This window comes from Salarias fasciatus, chromosome 5 (assembly GCF_902148845.1).
Source record: "Salarias fasciatus chromosome 5, fSalaFa1.1, whole genome shotgun sequence".
Classification (NCBI taxonomy): Eukaryota; Metazoa; Chordata; class Actinopteri; order Blenniiformes; family Blenniidae; genus Salarias; species Salarias fasciatus.
In genome coordinates this window covers 8,632,882-8,654,156 of record NC_043749.1, presented here as the reverse complement: position 1 = coordinate 8,654,156, position 21,275 = coordinate 8,632,882, and the positions used below count along the sequence as shown (strand labels likewise).

General features: G+C 43.2%; 1 protein-coding gene across 2 annotated transcripts; it reads right to left on the bottom strand.

Annotated features, from left to right (window-relative positions):
* Positions 1-412: 412 nt before the first annotated feature.
* tnks1bp1 (tankyrase 1 binding protein 1) lies at positions 413-20,784 on the bottom strand. Of its 2 annotated transcripts, none has more exons than XM_030092264.1 (11): positions 20,664-20,784; positions 17,794-18,711; positions 14,536-16,298; positions 13,676-14,352; positions 5,845-5,972; positions 5,168-5,261; positions 4,836-4,980; positions 4,574-4,695; positions 4,270-4,469; positions 4,088-4,167; positions 413-2,067 (listed from the first exon to the last, which is right to left on the bottom strand). In XM_030092264.1, exons 2-10 carry the CDS (start codon positions 18,699-18,701, stop codon positions 4,092-4,094), a joined length of 4,113 nt encoding a protein of 1,370 aa, XP_029948124.1. In that variant the 5' UTR covers positions 18,702-18,711; positions 20,664-20,784; the 3' UTR covers positions 413-2,067; positions 4,088-4,091. The 2 variants fall into 2 exon arrangements, with proteins under 2 accessions (XP_029948124.1, XP_029948126.1); XM_030092266.1 differs by having other exon boundaries at positions 413-2,064.
* Between the last annotated feature and the right edge of the window lie 491 nt (positions 20,785-21,275).

The window sequence follows — 21,275 nt, the reverse complement described above, 5'->3', positions numbered from 1 at the left end:
GTCACTTTTCGCCAACAGGGAAAATAAGAAACTGCAAACAACTAACTGTTATCATGACACAATTTACTTTAAAGAGTATGTTTGTCATTCGTGTATTTTAGCTCACACCTGAGTGCATACTCTCCCTCAGGACTGATTCAGTTTTTTTTAATTGGTTTTATACGATGATTTTCATATCATAACAGAAACACTGAAAGTGGGCTGCTACTGTGCAACAATTTGGTTTTTGTGTGTGTGTGTGTTTTTTTTTATAAATCATCTGCATTTCACATAGTAATTCAAGCAAGTTTGAACGATCCCCGATCAGCTATGATTGGCAGAAATATTTGCGCCATATGTTGTCTTATGGTGGACAAAGTAAACGTTGGATTGCATTATTCTGCTGAGCTAAGATGAGTTTGACACACACATATACACAATATTTTTTAATAAAAAAAACTTTTATTAAAATCCCCTCAGTTTCCTCAACATACAGAGTTTGATCATAAAAGATTACAGATTTACAAAATTCATTCTCGAACATTTTAAAGGCACATAAAAGAAATTCAGGCAGACTTTTTCAGGTCAAAGACTTTACAAGACACATGTACTGTTATAAAAATGGACTCACAGCTCGCCGCGGATGTTCATACCAGATACTGATTGCATTTATAAAATCAGGCAGTATTTATGGGAAGAGGAGAAACATGCTGATGGGGTATAGAAAACAAAATGTACAAATTTTAATTGTCACTTGATGACACTGTTGCTTAGTTGGGCAGTATGGACGATGATTTTAAAGTGCTTCAAGCTTGCTTTGAGAAGACTCGTGATGGGTTACCTGATGTGAAAGGGATTTTGTACAGGTTAATACACGCAATGATGCATTTTATATTTTCAGTAATTATATACAAATTTAGGCTTATAAATGTATTATAGAGGCTTTTCATTCAAAATAAAATGCGGTTAGATGGTGAGAACTCCTCATCACAGCGACAAGACTCAGATTAGATTCTGAACCCGTCTCTTCCTGTGTTTACTGTCTTATTGCGGGCGCACTGGCTTCCTCCAAAAATCCAAGCATTTACTTGTTAGGTTACATTGACCGATGACTCTTTATTGCGCCGAGGTGTGAATATATGTGGGTGATTGCGTTGTTGGACCTGAATGGAGGGGTGTGTTCCCTGCATTGTCTCCAGCTCCAGATAGAAAAGGCCCAAGTAAAGAGCACAACTTTATATTGGATGAAGCAAAGATGTATGGATGTAAAGACAGAAACATCTTGAAAAAAAAGTAAGAGGACAAACCAAGATGGACACCAAAGAGATTTTTTTTTAAGCAAAAAAAACTTGTGGAGCTGAAGGGAATGAGCAGTGAAGCTGTTAATTACTGTGTTTCTGCTTCGCAGGTAAGTGTCTGGTTTGTGTGGGTGTTGGATGGTGGGCGTACGGAGGGGTGCTGTTGCCTGAAGGAAACATAACATCTCACTTTATTTGAGGAGGTGTGCATTAGAGGTAGTCCTGGGAGGAGGTGAGATTTCTCTCAGTTGGATGTTTCTAAACATTTCAGACCTAGCTTTTTAGCTTTTCTTTGCTGTCATCTCCAGTGTTACCTACCTTAGCTTTTGGTTGCAGGACAAGGGAACAGGTAAAGCATTACATCAACATCAAGTATCCTAAAAAAAAAACTATTGAAAGGCATGAATGTTTGAGTGTTCTGTTAAAGGCCAAGTGTCATCAGTCCCAGTCACACAATCATAATATCAGAAAGTCCATGGCTTTGCTGTAAATTACATCTTCTTGCTTACCCTCCACTCTACAGCCGCTATACAACACTTGATAAAACATGTACTTGGCACTGATGTGCCGTGGCCTCAGCCTCGGCACCAGATGTCACTTGGAAGATATAAAAGTTCTTGAATGTCTCTGTGCTCAGTAAAAGCTTGAATTGCTCTCCTTTAAGTCTCAGTGGCGGTCCACAAAAAAGGCACTCAAAGCACAAAATGGAGCAATCATGTCAAGGTGTCTGTCAGCAGCAGCGGCGGCGATGGTGGAGGCTGAGATGGATTGGTTTCCCACTCAGTGTCTTCTGATGGGGACAAAAGACAGATTGAGTTAGAATAAAAGCTTGACAACCAAGAAGACCTTAAGTTTATGTCATGATTTCAGCAGTAAAAGTATAACTGCAGTGTCTCGAAAGTGTTCATGAACACCCTAAAAAGAAATGTGAGAGTCTATTTTGAGCTTTATGAAAGAAAAAAAACTGTTTTTTCCACTTATCTACATGTAGCTACAATAGAAATGTTAGGCTATATGCCTCTGACCTCCACTGAAAGGAGAACATGCATCTTGCGGAGTGGAGTACATTTGGCTGCAGTGAAAGTATTTATCCACTGTGCAGTTTTCATCGTGATGGGAGAAAGTATTGCAGACAGAGATAATGGCAAACTTCCTGTTTTTGCCTCTGCTGCCTCTTTAATCAGAGTCTGCATTACATAACCCGTCTGACACTACTGTAAGGATGTTCTCTTTTTTTTTTTTTTTAGTAAAGTTTCTCTGTTTAGCTGCACTTAATCGTGACTCACAGAAGAAGTAGTTATGTCAAATAACGTCTCCATTTCTAAAATTGATGCACAGGAAATGAAGAAAGAAGAGTACTCAAGCGGTCAGACACAATATGCTTGTTGTTCAAGAGCAGGAACAGTTCCTGTATAGATCTGCTCGTCTCTGTATCAGGATAAAGTCCAATGCAGGTTGAATCTGAAGACCTTAACTAGTGTTTAGGTTGAGTCTGAACACTCACTCAAAGATAAAAGGTAAAATCCTGGGTTGAAGCAACTCAGTTGTTTCAGGTTCACTGAAGATGCAGCAAAGCTGTGAATGCATTTCTCAGTCATTTCCCATATCAGTGGCTCTTTGCCAACCTGGTGCCATGTGAGCAACAGCACGGCACATTATATTATATCTTATATTAACAGACTTAGCATACTTTTTATATCTATACTTCAACTTTGCAGTTCTGATATTATATCTATCTTAATTAGCATATTATCTTGCATCTCTTGTAAGAGGGGCCTCTGCACTACATGTTTTAAGGAGTTTCTCAATTATGTTTCCATTAAAGTTGTTTTCTTCTGTTCATTCAATTAATTTTTTTGCCTGCACAATAAATTCATGTTGTAATTTAAACATGTGATAGTTTTCGGGGAGGTTCTGTAAAATCTGCCCAGGCAGCGGAAAAATAACCTCTTGTGAATCAATGTGCACAGGCACAAAATCATAAAAAAAGATCAATCAGTAGATGCTAGTCTATTATTGATAATGTAGGGCAAGAAATTATGCAGGAATAAAGAGAGAAAAGAACTGGAATTGAAAAATACGACAGAAAGACATCTTTGACCCACAGACAACAAGGCCACAGTATTACTTCATGTGACTACATTAGTTTGGGCTCTTTATCACAAGCAGTTACTGTTGGTCCTGAGTGCTACATTTCATTGGGCGTTATTATGCAGCAGTGACACAATTTGTGAAGATACCAGAGAAAGCGACTTGTGTTTCTTTTCCCAAAATGCCATTTTACCTTGAACCTTTTGGCATAAACTGAAGTATATTCCATGAAAATAGACAATTTTGGAACCGGATGTCATGTAAAGGTGATAGAAATGAAATAAAATCATTAAGTAAGCGATTAGGAATAACTATGGGTAGAACAGACTTAAGAGGTTGTCTGTCTGTGTCAAACTGGAAGTTTCCCACACTTCTGTACTATTCTCCTCACGCTTTTCATTGCCTGCGTACTGTAACAGCTGCTGGCAGCAAAATCTTTCAATGTGATTTTTCTTGGGAAGTCTGACATCAACAAAAAATATTGTTAGCTTGAGACCTCACATGGTATTAGAGATAACGGCGAGACTTCCCCTCTAAAGCGTGACAGCTGACAGTTACAATTTAAGAGGAATTCAAATGTTTGATGCATTCAGTTTTTGAGGCAGTTTGAGGAGAAGCAGATGTTGTGCTCACTCCAAATGAAGGTTAATCAGCAAATGCACCTTGTATGTAACAAACATTTAGTCTCTTTATTTTGAAAATGATATTAAACTCATCACCTTGCTAAGCATCGCCATCATACTGACTCAGACGCTTCTTTGACTTCAGCTCTTTCAGCCAGGCTGGCGAGGAGCTGGCGCTGAAAAACAGGAAGAATCAACATCAGTCAAAGCATTTGCATTATATTTGATTTTCATTGTTTGAAAAAATATGAAATGTCTTGTGTTGTTGTTGGTCTTACCCTCCGTCCTTCCCGCCGATGGGTGGCAGAACCCGTGCGGCCCCGGCGAGATGAGCGGCCGAACGAGGTGAGCGCAAGAGCTGCGAGGGAGACGGCGCCACTCCCTCATGTTGATTTTCCTTTTCCTCCGCTGCCTTTTCTGCTTCTGCTTCCTCTCCTGCTCCACTCCCTGCTGCAGCTGTCCTCTTTTTCAGTTGAGCCTAACCAGCGAGTACATTCAATTTAAATACACCCATTTGGATTGTATCAGAAATAATTAAAAAAAAAATTGGTTTCAGCGGTTCTTGAATTTAAGGGAACTCACAATCAATGCTGCTGGACTCACACCAGGAAAAGCTGCCACTCTTTGAGAAGGGGGAGAAGAGGACAGCTTCGATTTATTTTCATCCTCGGAGTCCAACTCCTGTGGCTTCGTCTGGTTCTCATCTAAAACAAAAATGACAGGAATGTCAAAACATGAAGCAAAGCAACACTCTGGAACTGACGTAGCTAAAGGGGATCCTGCAGTATCAGACAAATATTTGACGCTGCTGATGGTATTGATTGGATAGAATCACTGTAATAACCTGTGGTGTCATGTGTTCTCCAGTCTCGTCTTTCTGTCTGATCCGTGTTCACACGGAACGAGCGTGTCGGACGCGATCGACTGCGCCTCTTGCCCAGCTCCACCCTGGATCTCTGTGCACTGGTATCGAGGAGAGGAGCGGTATTCTGTGCAGAGACATGCAAACAGAGTCACCTGTGTGCCTGAATATGATACGATACGAGAGCACCTGTGTCCACAGAAAGGTTTTCAACATCAATAGATCAATCCCATAATGTCATTTAAACAGATGAAGCAGACATTTTCTGTAAACATTAAGGAACGGAGACGGTTTAGACACAAAAAGAGACCAACCTCAGGAAACGAAGGTAACTCTGGTTCTCTCTGAAAGTAAGAGGGATCTGGATCCTCTGAGAGGTCAGGGGCTTCATCATGGACAGACTGTGGACTGAGAAACACAACACAGGTGAGAACGTGTGGGCAAAGGAACGAGGTTCTGTCCGGTTCTGTCTGGTTCAAAGGCCAAAGGTCACTAGTTTGATCCTATGTGTGCTGCACACTGTTCACCACAAGGGGGCGCAGAGAGAATATACTTTATACACATATCATGTGGAGCTCTAAAAGATTGGATCTGAATAGTTGTTCAGGATGCTTAAATGCATAATCTGCATCAGAAATGAGGGGGAAAAAGAAAAAAAAAACCTGACAAGGTAAAATAGATATTATTTTCACTCAGGTTGGTGATGAATGATTCCACAGCATGCCAAACTGACCAGTCCAAACAGCAGCTCCAGGCTACTTTCTTTAAGACTTCAGCCTCTGATAGCTATGGGGCTTCTATTTCTCAGGTGTGTTCAGTTTTAATCAAAGCACCTCAGTGTGAGGCCACACCTGCAGCACAATACACAAAGAACGACACCTGAATCTGTCCGGTCCTGCCTGTCTCCACCAGAGGAGACAGAGGAAATAAAGCTGCTTGGAGAAAAAAAAAAAAAAAGCCCAGGCAGGTTGTGAGGCAACTGCTTTCCTACCTTTCACTTGGTCGTGGTTGTTCAGAGACGGCTGTCTCCTCCTCCTCCTCCTGCTTGTCCGGCTCACTGTCGATCAAAGCGTTCGTGTCCCTGTCTTCAACATTTGTATGGTAGCTGCCAACCTGCGCCTGAGAGGTGAACACAGGACAGGGAATCACGTCATGCGGCAGAGCCAAAAATCAATAAGAAAGGAAGCCTTTAATATACTGTCGTACATAGATATATATTTTTAAACAAGCCCCAGTGAGTTTAAAGTAGTTTAGAATCACTCAATCTATACAAACTGCTGCATCGTTATGAATATGACCGTTTTCATTCAGTAAATTGGTGCATTACAAATTCAAACTGCAGTGTTGAGACTGGCAGGGAATCAACTGTGTACTGAGCCAAGATCACCGACTACAAGAGGAGGAGAGAGAACTGAGGACCAGCCGAGCATGTGTGTTTTAATGAGCCGGTCACAGAGACTGAGCTGTCCTCAATAAACACACACACTCTCACACACACACACACACACACACACACACACACACACGCGCACACCAGTCATGATGTCACACCCGCAAGCTGGAATGTATGCACGCACACACACACAATCACACAAACAAAAGGAATTATTGAGTACGTCCTCACAAGCATTCCTCAAAGCTCACTCTGGATTTGAAGAGGCACTTCCCAGTGTTGTGCTGCCTGATATTGTCACCTGGATACGAGACAACACCCGGACAAACGCACATGCCCTCCTCTCATCTCTTCCACGGCCGAATTTATTACTCACAACTCACGGGGCTGCTTCATTTGCACAATGCCTGTTATCTGGCAGCATCACAGCACGAGTGAATGGGCTCCTAGTGATTTTCCTATAACTGCACTCTGTGTTCAGGAGTAGAGTAAAGAAACAGCCTGTCCTGACAGATCCAGTTTGTGGAGGTGCTATACTCATGAATCAGTTCTATCTTTACCACAGAGGAGCCACAGCACATTGAATACCTAATTTTAAGTTTTGTTTTGTTTCTTTCTCTCATCGCAGGTTGTAACAAATCATAAAATAAGCTCAATATATTTTCTGGAGGATTCCCTTTTGGAAGAAAATTAAAAAATAAGGAAGAAGCAGCTCTTGTCTGGGTCATGGACCTGATATCAAACAGTGTACCTGGCTCGAACAACACGAGGTGGATGTCAGCAAACATCAAGCAGCAATGATCTTCAGTCTCTAAAAAGTCACTCAGAATTATGCAAACCTTAGCTTGGCTACTTGATCCTTCACACAATAGTTAGGAGTATATATCATTTAATCAACATATATCTACATTTTTTTTACATCTGCAGCATGCTATATAAGTAAACGTGGCATATTACGATTGAATGTCTGTATATAATCGCAGCCTGCCTGTGATAAATGGAGCTATTCTGTACAAATATCACTAAACATGAAACACTGTTCCACTAAGTCCATCCATCACAGCGGTGAACAGCTGTTTAGAACAGCATGTACCTTAACAGAAACAAAACAACATTGTTTAACTCTCTATCTGAACCAGCCCTCTTCAACAGTAACAGTTCTTCATGGAACTGAATAGCATAAAGACGATGGTCCATACAGGAGTGCTAATAAACTGCTCATGTATTTCATTTTCATGTCATAACGTTCATTCTATCCACATTTGAAACAAGAAAACATGCTGCTTGTGCAGCGTCACCATAAACACATAGAGATTAAGAGCCGCATTCACACTCTGGAAGCTCTACTTCTCCAAATTCCTCACATAATCCACAAATTCCCAAAACTGAACATTTGGGAGACAAACTTCTGTACAAGTGTAGACAAACCTATCATAGAGGGCTAAAAACTACACCTGAGTGTACCGGTACAGAATGTGCTTGTGAGGGCGGAGGATACGCTGTACAAGTTAAGACAGATTCAGGTTTATTACAGTTTAGCTGCATCACATTTTTGTTGTGGTCACTGGAATGTGTGAGAGAGCTTGTTTTCAGCTAGGAACCAAGGACGACAGGCTGAAGAGGATGCCACGAGCACAGCCAGCCAAGGCTGCATGACAATGCAATCCAGAATATCCAGAATAATAACAACGCAGATGGCGAAGGAAAGGGCATGCATGTACACTGATAAAACTCTCCATTTGGAAAACTGCATCGAGATAGGTCTGTCCTTCCTGACGCTCTGTGCCAGGGTCTGCTGGTGGATAATGAAGACTTACATGGAGCTTTAAGCAACATGTTCAAAGAAAAACAAAACTAAATCTTAAGTAATTCAATAAATATTCATTAATGGTTTTAAATGATGTGAAAACAAAAACTTCTGTTGTACATGAAAACAGTTGCAGGGCTGATGTGTCTCTCTGTCCTGCTTACCGGCTGGCTGTTATCTTCAGTCTCAACAGTGATGATTAAAAAAGAAAAAGTGTGTTTACAGCAGGTGTGATAACTTAATTCAGTCCTCCTGAAAGCAACTTGAACAGTGTCTCACTGGAAGTAACATTAATCTATCAAAACTATGTTTCAAGAGCATCATTTTTTGAATATTAACTTATCTTCATCAGACCTTTCTACATGTTGGTAGTCTGTCCGAGCAGTTTTGTTGCTGCTGTTTTTCGCCATCATTAGTTTCTTTTAGGAAACGATAACAGACTGATTTCAGAGCATCTTCCCCAAACTAACTAACGGAAACTGATGTCACACTGAGCTGACAGCTCTACACATCTGTCACAGTAACTGTGATGTGCAAAACACATCCAAACTAGATGTAGCTCCTTCCTTTTACAGCAATTTTTAAGAGCCACTGAAAGTAAAGCAAGTTCTTTTGCTAAAGCAACATCTGACTACATATTTTCAGTGACCAGTGATAAAACATCTCATCATTTTTGAAGAACTAGTGTTAGTTGTTCATTGGATTTGTTCAGGATGTGATGAGTGTGACTACATCAGCGCTTACAGAACAGGTTTCAGGGGCTCTCCTCTGAAGAGTCTGCCGACCTCTGAGGGAGAAGCGGTGCAGGGACCTCCTGCTGCGTCTGGCAAAGCTACGAAGCGGAGACATGGCTCTTTGAAATCTCCCTCCTCCATCCACAACCTCTTCTTCCTCTTCCTCCTCCTCCTCCTCCTCCTGCCTCTCCTCTTCGGTGCCCCACACCACCTCCAGAGCCCCTTGCAGGGACCGCCGCACGCTGCCCATCCATCCCACCATCTGCTGCTGGGCTGCTGACAGTTTTCCTCCAAAATACTGCATGCTTGAAAAGCTCACGCAGCTGGTGGTCCTAATGTTAGGGTCATCATGCAAAAGGGGTCACCAGAGAAACTGAAGCAAAGTTTTGTTAAAAAAAAAATTAAAAAAGAAGAAGGGATTTCTTGGCATGAGTCAGAAAGCTGGGTTTGAGCTCCGACACTCTTTTGTCATTCCAAGCCACCAGAGTGTTTGGACAGCACGAATAGTCTGTTGTAGAACGAAGGGACCTGACGTCATGCAAAACAAGAGATAGTCCATCATTCACTGGAGTCGCATCCTTCCTTGTTCTACATATTCGTTTGAATCAGCTTGCACATACTTCCTGGAACAGCGTGCTATTTGCTTTCGGTAAAGATGTAAATAGTCTGTGTCGTCATGTGTTTGCATAGTGACAACACTGTTCCACTGGCTATGATGGATGTGTCATCTTAAACAGTGGAGTTCTGCTGAAAGAACCTCTCCTCATCACATCGTTGAAAGGACATCTGCAGGAACGTGCGTCAAAAACTCTTCTTAGTTGAAACCGATACAAAAAAATATATAAATGGACAATTTACCTCCTTGCTGTGCACCCTCCGCCTCTCTTTAGACAAAACTTGTTCTGCCAAACTCAAGCTTGTTTGCTATGTCCTATGCCCCAGTTCACACACAAAAAAAAAAGCAGCGTGGGAAATATCTGCCACTCCAAACATCCAGAGCCAAGTCACAGAGAGGTAGATCACCCCTTTATCTCCTGCAGACCACAGTGACTCCACAGAACGCCAAAACAAAGCCAAGGGCTGCGGAAAAAAATCCCAAAGGAAAGGAAGCGAGGAAGGTGCGGCAGGCTGGGCCAAGGTGTTTTCTGTACCTCCCTCTGCTGCTCCCTTCTCACAGGTAAATGCAGGCAGTGAAAGAAGAGAGTCTTTGTCAGAAGAAAAGGTAGGGGGGGCAGAAGAGGATGAGCTGACTGGTTGGAAAAGCTGGGAGAGCAACAGTGATCCCAGGCTGAGTGAATGGACAGCAGACGTAAACTTTCTTGCCCGAGGATTATCCCGTTATCTGCTTTGAGTATGTGTGTGTGTGTGTGTGTGTGTGAGAGAGAGAGAGAAAGGGGGGGAGGGAGAGAGAGGGAGAGAGAGAGAGAGAGAGAGAGAGAGAGAGAGAGAGAGAGAGAGAGAGAGAGAGAGAGAGAGAGAGAGAGAGAGAGAGCAGATAGAGGCTCCATGTATGGTCATTCTGACACGCTGCCCTGTTGGACAGACCCAAATGAGGACATGTTGACCACATAGCAGGGAGGCCTGTCTTAATGAGATCCATCCATTATTCTTTTTTTCATGTTGATGGTATTCTGATTGAGGGTCGATGACTGGCTGCGCACCTTGCATTGGCCCAGTCAACACTTTTCTCATCTAGATGTCAAATTCTAAACCTGTTTTCCTCTTCACTAGTACAGTTAAAGTGAGAAGTGCAAAGGACATGAGTGTAAGGTGCACAAAAGGAGCTAACTTGATGGTTGTGGTGCAGAATAAGGAAGTGGAATTTCTTGGAGCAGCAGCACCACTCTGTGGCACGATTGAGAATCATTTTACATATACATGAACGGAAGAGCAGCATAGCTACGGGACATGTTGTTTTTCCACTGCAGCTTATGTGTGTGTAGTGGTTTGTTTGCTTAAGAACGCACACAGTAAGCAGAGATGTAGTATCGCAAAACACACACGGAAACGACGCTCAGGGCTCCAGATTTTCATGTTTTCATTCACCCGACAAAAATGTTGCATGTTCAAACAAGTGGTAAAGTGAACTCTCCTCTGCCAACCATTTCATGAAGCAGTTGTCACTATCTGTTTCTTTATCAGAAGATAACTGTTTCAGGATACAAGATGTGTTTAATATGTCATGAGCTCTTTTTAAACCTACAAGGAGAAGGTTATCTCATTTATCAAACACCCCCGCACAATTAGTGCAGAAACCTTCAGTTTTGGATAAATTAACTCCCCAAGTTTATGAGCTTTTACAACAAAATGATGACAATTTTCCATTATGGTTGGTTTTCAAATACCTTGTGTTTTCTTGCCTTTCTCTAAAGATGAGAAAGTAATATAATTTCCACAGAAATAGGACATTGGCGTGGGCATTCCGGAGGCCAAGACATCATTCTCCTCCATCATTACAGTCTAGAGCTACAGCTAATCCCAGCTAAACTGGTTAGGGTACACCCAAACAGTTATTGCAGTAGTAGGGTAAGTCATCTTGATAAAAGAGGACCGACCCCACCAAGGTGAGTTCATGATCTGAAACAAAGTTTTGGTTGGTGCTTTGTGCTCACAGGATGCTCAGACAAAAACTTTGTCCAGCAGAGCATCACACTGCCTTCGCTGGCTTCCTCATTCCCCCAAAATGTCATCCTTCATCCTGCCATTTCACACAGATTAAAAAAAAAAAAAAAACATGACTCATCAAGCAGGCTGCACTCCTCTGCTGCTCCCCTTTCCAATTTTGATGCTTTCACACTGATCAGCCATTGGCAGAGGTCAACAAGGGGACGCCGACTGTGTTAATCTCTGTGTAATGACACCGTTTTATCATAATCAGTCAGCAGTTTTTGCTACAGTAGCTCCTTTGATAAATCAGACGAGCCACATGTGTCGGGGTGTATTGCGGAGGCTGGGTTAGCAATCAGTCCATGGCTGGTTCATACGATCTTCTTCTCAGCAACCACTTAACAATGAACATCCCAAAAGACTGGCAACAACACCCACGCCTGCTGCTAAGACGCTGTTAACATGATATTAGCTCATCATCCTGCTTCCCCCACAACTTCAACACACTTTCAAGGACTGACGCTTCTCCACATGTCACGCCTCTCAAATCATGGGCGCTAATTTTACTAACGTGACTGAACAGTGGGGAATGGTATCAATTTCATCTATTCTGATCTTGTCAATCTTCTCACTTTATTTAACTCATGTCCAGAAATCGATCCCAGTTCATTGTAGGAGGAGATAAACAGTCACCCTGAGAATATCCACACACGCACCAGGATTACATGCAAAACTACATGGAGGGACCCCCGAGTTCAAACCCCAATAAACAGAGAATATTCTCATTGAGAGGTGAGATTGTCCACTGCAGCACCACCGCACCTCCCTATTTCATCTTCTATACACCCTGGACAGGTTGTCAGTCCATCACAGAACACACAGAGACAGACAACCACACACACTCACATCCACGCCTAAGGGCAGTTTTGGGGGACCAGTTTCCCGTTCTCAGAAAGACGTCAAATGATCAACAATAAACTCCTAAAACCCATGTTACAGGGACATCAAATCAACTGATCCATCTTTGTTCTAAACCTTGACCGGAATTTTCAAATATCATCTCAAGTTTGCCACCATGTGAATCCTTACATTGATTACTTCAGCAAAAGCTTTTCGCAGCTGACTCATTCTTGTCAGAGAACAATGAAATTAAATGTCTCCAATCGACGTCACACCTCCTCTCGCACACCTTGTCTCTTTTTAATTCCTTCAATCACGTTATGAACAATCAGATCTTTACACAGGTTGGGTGTCGTACTGGTTTGGGCAGAGTCAGCACTAAAAATACTCAGCCAAACTGAAACAGGAGCCAAACTGTTTTATCTTACAGTGTCACTTTGTCAAACTTTGTTATGTAAATTAGCAGTTTTGGTGGCGTTAAAGACAGACGTTAAAGTCCAGTGCAACAATCAGAAAGGACTACCTGATAGCTAGATGAAGTACGAACAACATACTAAGGACTACTCTCGAGTGGTATGGATTTCTTAAGTGGGTCTATTCTAAGACCGGCAAAGTAACTCTGGTGTCCGATATGGGCTCAGAGAAAGTATGACTTCCTGTTTCTCCACAAAGAACGCACCAACCTCCATCCATTGAACTAAATACATTTGTGATCAGGAATTCATCACACAGCCCTGTTTGAAATATAGCAGATTGCCTGTTTTAAAAACACGGTAGGCCTATATGAACTCATAAAAACATTCAATTTTATCTACTCACATGAGAAACAGACCCACAGGCGCACACAGTTATTGCATTAACATTTGTTTATACAGGCTTTTTTTAAATACTCTTGGTATAATCCAAACATGAAATGTTTTCACCTAATGCTTTTACGATTTCCACACTCACACACTCACATGAGAAACTCAAGACCTAACCGTCGTCTAACTCTGAAAGGGACCTCCGTAGTCACATATGTCAGTGAGGTAGTTTGTAATCAGGTTACGATCCATACTGGGATAGAAGCACACACACATGCACACACACACACACAACAAGTTTTTCAGCTGTGACTTAATCGGGCTGGAGCAAGTATGACAAGATATTTTTCCTTGCACTACAGGAATGCCAATGCGTCGGTGCGGGAGAGGCGTGCGCAGCTGCCAGCCTGATATGATTCAGTGGTGAAACAACCGCGTTTACGTGTACACTCCTGTCTCCATTCTTAACCTCGCCCTTCCTGCGAAACTCAACTGTTAACCCATTCGTGCGGCGTTCCAAGACAATATCCCCCAGATGTCACAGGAGTTCAAATCAAATTCCTCACTATTGCTGTTACCTCTTGCTGGCCTTCATCTTCATCTTCATCCTCCACCTCCTGAACGCCGATCACTTCCTCCACGTCTGAGAAGCAAACGCGTTTTCTTACTGGCTCCTCTCTCGCCTTCTTCACCTCCACCTCCAGATCCCTGGACGTTGGCGTCAGCATGGTGCTGTCTGTTTTTTCCGTCCACTCTGGTGCTTTGCTTTCCTGAGGTCTGACATCGAGCGGCACCAGCGTCTCCTCTTTATCCGAAGTGTCAGCTGCCCAGCTCTGGGTGACTGGAGTAGCTTCCGTTTTTTTCCGGGAGCCCCGAAGTCTTGGCTTGACTGAAAAATCATCATAAACGACCTCGGCCACCGGCTTCTTGACAGAGAAGTCATCATAGTTATCAGTAGGATTCCCTGTGGATTGGGACAAACGTGGGGACTTTGACCTCTGATCCACATCTTCAGAGTCAAAGCGGGTCAGGCTTGACTCTGTTCTGTCCACTGGATTCTCACTTTGCCTGTCGTTCAACCAACTCTCCCTTCTCCGCCGCTCCTCCTCTATCTGCAACATTTCCTCTCGCAATCTCTTCTCCGTCTCCTCTTTCTCTATTTGCCTCAGTCTCTCCATCTCCTCCGCTCTTATCCTTCTTTCCATCTCCTCCATCCTCTCTCTCTCAACCTTTCTCTTGATCTCCTCCTCTCTCTCTTTCTCTATTTGCCTCAGTCGCTCCATCTCCTCTTCTCTCATCCTTCTTTCCATCTCCTCCATCCTCTCTCTCTCAACCTGTCTTCTTATCTCCTCCTCTCTCTGTTTTTCTCTCAGCCTCATTTGCTCCATCTCCTCCTCTCTTTCTTTTTCAATCTGTCTTCTTCTCTCCTCCTCTCTCTGTTTTTCTATCAGCCTCAGTCTCTCCATCTCCTCCTCTCTTATCCTTCTTTCCAACTCCTCCATCCTCTCTCTCTCAATTTGCCTCCTTAGCTCCTCTTCTCTCTCTTTCTCTATTTGCCTCAGTCTCTCCATCTCTTCTCTTTTCCTTCTTTCCATTTCTTCCATTCTCTCTCTCTCAACCTGTCTTCTTATCTCCTCCTCTCTCTCTTTCTCTATTTGCCTCAGTCTCTCCATCTCTTCCTCTCTTTTCCTTCTTTCTAACTCCACCATCCTTTCTCTCTCAACCTGTCGTCTTATCTCCTCTTCTCTCTGCTTTTCTCTCAGTCTCATTCGCTCCATCTCCTCCTCTCTTTCTTTTTCAATCTTTCTGTTTATCTCCTCCTCTCTCTGTTTTTCGATCAGCTTCAGTCGCTCCATCTCCTCCTCTCTTATCCTTCTTTCCAACTCCTCCATCCTCTCTCTCTCGATTTTCCTCTTTATCTCATCCTCTCTGTGTTTTTCTATCAGTCTCAGTCGCTCCATCTCCTCCTCTTTTATCCTTCTTTCCAACTCCTCGATTCTCTCTCTCTCCATTTGCCTCCTCAGCTCATCCTCTCTCTTTTCTATCAGCATCCCTCGCTCCATCTCCTCTTTCTTTCTTCTTTCCAGCTCCTCTTCCCTTTCTCTCTGAATTTGCCTCATTCTCTCCATTTCGTCCTCTTTTTCCTGTTGCATTTTTCTCTCCAAGTCCATCCTCCTTCTCTCCTCCTCCACCTCCCGCCTCAGTCGATCCCGCATCCACTCTTCCTCCTCCAGCCTCCTGCGCCTCGCCCTCTCTCTTTCGTCAGCCTCCTGTCTTAACCTTTCCTTCTCCCTCTCCTCCGCCTGCCGAGCCCTCTCTCTTTCCTCCTCTTCCTGCCTCTGTCTTTCTCTGTCCTCCCTCAACCTCTCCTGCCTTCTTTCCTCCTCCTTCAGCCTTTCCAGCTGATCTTGTTTAAGTTTTTCCTCCATCTGCCTCGCTCTCTCTCTCTCCTCCTCTCTCTGTCTCTGATACATCAACTCTTTCTGCCTCTCCCTTTCCGCCTCTTCTTCCCTCGACCATGCCCTCTCTCTTTCCTCTTCTTCCTCCTTTCTCCGCCTTTCATGTTCCTCCTGCTCCTTTAGCATCTCCCTTTGTTTTTCCTCCTCCCTCAGCCTCAGCTCTTCCCTCTCTCTCGCCCTTTCGTTTTCTCTTTCTCTTTCCAGTCTAATCTCCTCTTCTAACTTGAATCTCGCCTGTTCTTGCTCCTCTGCTCTCCGCCTCTTTTCGAATTCCTCGTGTTTCAGTCTCTCCTCTTCGTTTTTGGTCTCATCATCCTTCCTCTGCAGGAGCGACACTCTTGTGTAGGCCGGCACTGAGACCGGGACCTCCTGCTTAGCGTCATCCTCGTGAGTCTCATCATTATCTTCTTCTTCTGAGCTGGATTCCGACGCCGAGCCCAATACCACTGGCGGTCCTCCATCATCTCTCTCCACTGTACCGAACCGAACAGAACGACGCTTGACGTTGCTTCTACTTGGTACGCGTTCAGCGCTTTCAGTAACAGCCAGGTCACCGTCATCGGCCCGGCGAAGAGAAGGCCGTCGCTCGACGCTTTGTGTTGAATTGCTCGGCTCCTCCGGTGCCTTGGAAGATGCCTCCGTCTGATGTGCCGATGGCTGTTCGGCAGGCGACGGCTTTGAAAGTGGATGCGCAGGCTGACCGGACGACGGCTCCGCAACTGGGGAGGCTGCACGCTCAAAGCTGCGAACAAGAAAAACATGCAGGAGAAAGATCAGAGTTTATTGATGATCCTTCCTTTATGAAATATATACATTCATGGCAGAGTTTAGGCATGTCTTTATACAACCACCACAAGTCTGATAAACAATGTGGGAACCACCGTGTTCGGCTTTAAAGCAGCAGACTGCCGGCATCGCAACTTAGCAAGAATAAAGCTCTTTGATTCCCACAGTGTACACATCAAGGCAAATTTCCTAATGAAAAGAGAAATTAACTGTAACACTGGCCTGGAATTTATTGAAACATTTAGATAATGTCATTACAGGTTTCCTTTTCACAGCAAATCAAATTAGTCTTCACAGACTTACTCTGCAGAACAGTCCCAGATGTGTTTTTCTATTACTTAGTTTAACTTAAGATGCATCTCCAGTCTCTGAGTGATCTGTGAGGGTCCACAGCACACAGATGCTGTGCTATGTGGATGAGACAAGGTCACCTACGTTTTGAGTCCGGGACTCAGTGACTGAGGTTACACATCAGTAAGCGAAAAAATAAAATCCATGCGCATGAATATGTGTTTGGGTTTGGTTTAAGCATCCAAAACTTTATATCTGTCTTAAAAAGATATAAAGAGTTTCTTCTTATGAAAACCACAGCATCTAAAAATGTGTACCGCAGTAATCAAAAATGAAGTTAAACATAAAATACAGGAAACACTGTAAAAACAGTGATGCAGGACATAAAAAACTATAAGCAGTTCATCGACACAAAATAATCAGCTTTAATAAAGCTTACACTTTTATTTTCAATTTAAAAAACTAGAGGGGAATATAAAAAGATTGGAAGAATGAACTCTGTTTAGGTCTATTTTAGTTGGAAGAGCAGCAGAAAATGAAGCAATGGATGAATAATCCAAACCTAATCAACCTACCGAAATATATTACCAAGATCACTAAAACCATTCTCGAACCAGGAGCTGTAGTTATGAAATGAGTTTAAAGTCTAATATCAATATTTACCTTCCAGTGGCATAATTTGTCAAACCTTATTTAATGGAGGACATAAACCTAGTCACAACAGTGATATTTTGTGCGATGTTATTCAGTTACCACACCCCTAATACTTTCATATTTTCCTGCCTCAACAGATTTGAACTCGTACAACTATTCGCAGAAAGCGATAGTTGTCATAGATAACAGATAACAAAACATACATACAATCTAAACCTTCTGCCCACAGGTCGCAATAATAAATGCTTGATTGCACCAACACACAAGAGCCAACCTGTTTGATTTTTTGTTTTCTTCCACTTTGCAGAGGAGGAAAGATCCCAAATCTACCATTGTGTTTCTATTTGTAAGATATATTGTTCTCCATATAAGACAGAAAGAATGATTGTAAAAATTTCTTTAACAAATGACCCTCTTTCCTGACAACATTTAAAAGAGAATATTCTTTTCTTTTTCTTTCGGGCCTGTCTTATCACTAACGGTGCTGATGAGCGGTGCTCACTCACCTCCTGGTGCGAGCTCGAGGTACAACCTGAGGCTCCCTCTCTGCCTCGGAGCTGGCTTCGGCAGCCCAGTTTTTGATTCGTTCCTTCACATCTCCACTTCCGTTCACGAGCGCCGGCTCCTCCGTCTTCGCCACAGCCTCGGGCCTCGAAGACGAGTCAAACAGGAGACTAATTCTGCGTTTTATACTGTTCCCTCCGGTGTAATCCTCCTTCACTTCGGGTTCATCCCTCTCTTTGTTCGATGGTTCCGGTGTTTCCTTGCTCTTCTCTGGGCTGGAAGACACCGGCTTACTTGAAGTATCTCTGGTGTTGTTTATTATAGGTTTGGGGACTGGAGGCGGACCACCTGACTCAAACATGGAGGTGAGTGCTGCAGGAAGACGCTTCCTAACGCTGCCCAGGTGATGCATCGGCAAGGCCGTGGACGACCCATCACTACCGGATTCTTCTTGGTTTTGGACTTTGGGAGCCGATGTTTGGTCAGCTTCTGTGTTGTTGGGTTTCTTCTCTGAAGTATCCACAATAGCTACGGTGTGGTTTGGTGCTGATTTGGGTGTCTCCTTAGATGGAGTGGTTTGTGAGGTCAGATCACTGGGCTGACTGGCTTTGGTCGGCGTCGGCTGTGCTTTGGCGGCTGCACTCACAGGGCTGGGTTTAGGACCCGAGGCGGATTTTGGCAGAGGTGCTTTTGGAGCGGGAGTGCTTGGAGTGGACTTGGAGACGCCCGCAGCCTCAACTTTTCTTGCTGGCTTAGATGTAGTCGGGCTGCTCTTTGGAGCATGGATGGAGCGAATGGAAGCGTTTTGCTGCAGGGAGAAGGGTTTGGGGGCCAGCCGAGGCTTGGGGGCCAGCGCCGGTTTGTTTGTCAGGGAACCTCCGATTGGGGAAGCCTCGACGGAGCTCTCCATGGCTGAGTCGCTAAATAACCAGGGGAGGGAGAAGAGAGAGAAGAAGGGGAAGGATGTTTACATCAGGAAAACCATACATGCACAGGGAAGAAAAACTTTCTTGACTTGACCGAGACAAAGGCAGCTGGTTGAGGTGGTACAGGGATGAGCGGAAAAGGCAAGTTGGTCGAGATTTTTCCAAGCAGTTCATTACTGCAGGGAGGGAGAAATAATCAGTGACGCTCAAAAAGCACCAGAAACGAACAAATCTTTTTGTTTTTTTCATTTTTACTAACACTTGATTTTATTAACTATATTCATTAACATTTTACTAACTACTTGATGGGAAAATCTTAATGACATATAAACCATTTAAATTTTTTTCTGACAGTGAATGTCAGAGTTATTGTGGCTTCACACATGCTGACGACATCAGTTTCATCAGAAATGGAGAACTTTGGAGCAACTATGCCAAAATAGAGTTTTTTAACAACTGTTAATTCATTAATAAGTAGTGATTGAGGATGTTTTTCATTATGATATCCCCTCAACAATAAAACTAAACTAAACTTTTCCTTTGGAATCATGCATTTCCAGACAGTATTTTTTCCTTAGAGAAACAGTGTCTGATCAATTAATACTAAGATTAATAAAAACAGTTTTACTAGTTTTCACGCTGCACTTGACAGAGGGATCTCTTTAACAGTCAAAGCAGGGTGGCAGTCAGACAGAGACAGACTGAAGCAGGCGTGGTGACTCATCACACATATCTACAGTAAAATCTAATGCAGCAACGTCGTCAGAGCAGGCGACAGAAACCACCGAAAGATAAACAATATTCAATAGTACTGTCAGAGACAATGACTTTCGCTTAAGAGAAGGCCACTTTCGTAAACGATGCAGGGGAAAAAAAGAGGTGTTTCCACATCTGTGGGCCTGAATACCACAGGTGCTCAATACAGCATGTCATCTGGTTTGGCCTGTAAGACTTTGTACAAACCGGTCACTCCACGCCTCTAACTTTTAAACACCGTGCTGCTCACTTCATAAGTATCAAGCTCGCTGTGTGTCACACACTCCTATAAGAGCTGTTTTCATTTCCAAACATCAGTCAGATCACTCTTGCGCTGGATATTAGTTGTTGTTTCGCCAGCTTGCTTGAACACACAACACCTGCGAGTGTGTGTACATGATATTGTGCAATGGGATCAGATTGGACTGGAGCTCTGCACACACCACCCAGTGGGATCCACTAATGGGTCCCGCTTGTTTCCTTTGCTGAATTCCTCAGAAACAAACACTGTCTTGCAGATAAAGCTACAAGCTGATGAATGGCGACTGTTGTTGCTTATTTAATGCATTTTTAGGAATTGCCTGTGGTTTCATGGAGGGGGAAAAAAAGGTAAAAAGTAAGTGTTTGTGCAGCAGCAATCAGCCTGCAAGCTTTTAACTTTCTTTATCTTTGTTTGTCTCCAGCGCCTGTTGCCCTGCCAAGGCTGCCACTCTTCCTGCCTTCCGTTTATAATGCGATGTGCTCGTTTTCATTTAGGCTTTTGAAAAGACTTTCTCAGTTTGGCTTCAGTTTCACCTCAAACAAGAAAAATATCGCGATGATGTTCAGTTTGTAACGAATGAATAAATTAACGCAACATGGGCGCTCTTCATTTGAGGAAAAGTAATAAGTCACTAATAAACGCGTCAACGTTGAACTCCCAGTCGTTGAACCAGCTCGGTGTCCTCTGAAACCGGACAGAGACGGGAAATAATCCCACTTCTGCTTTAATCCAAGCGGCACTTATTGAAAGATGACGGTAGTTTCACAAACACATCATCCCGGACCAGGATTAAGGATGATACACAAGGATCATAAAGATAGGAGAAGAGAACAGGATCATAAAGCTGCCCCGGAATCGAACCTTTCACATCATGATTAAAAAAAAAAAGTTGAGTTTTTAATTATTATGATTATTATGATTATTTTACCTTTATCCTCACGGAGTCATACAGGTGGAAGGAGGGAGGAAGTCACGGGAGTCTTCCTCAGCTTTCTGCTCGTCTCGCCCGCTGAGCTGTACTCAGTCTCACACACACACCAACACACACTACACACACACACACACTCACACTAGCAAGACGTCAGCAGACACTCCCTCCGCCCGCCTCAGGTCAACCAGCGCGCGCGCACGCACACTCCCACAGGAACGGAGTTGCTTCAAAATACGAGTTTCTCTTCTAATGTTTTCACTTTTAAATCAACAGAAGCGGAAAGTAAGTCGGAATATTCCAGCTAAAGTCCTCTTCTGAAAAAGAGCAGTGAAGTGTGACCTGCTTTTAATGACTTGATTACATTCACCTGCTTAAAATAGATTTACTTTGAAAGCATACTTTTCAAACACTGACATTGCAATAAAATTACACTCCATGTTTTTGTTTTCAAGTCAAATGCAGACACAAATGATTATTTTCTATTAATAATGCACCTTATACATTATGCACAATACATTTTGCATTTTAGTTTAGTGCGTGTCACACATATCATATATTTGGACAAAACAGATAAATTGATATGGTTGTAGTGATTAGTACAAAGGTTGA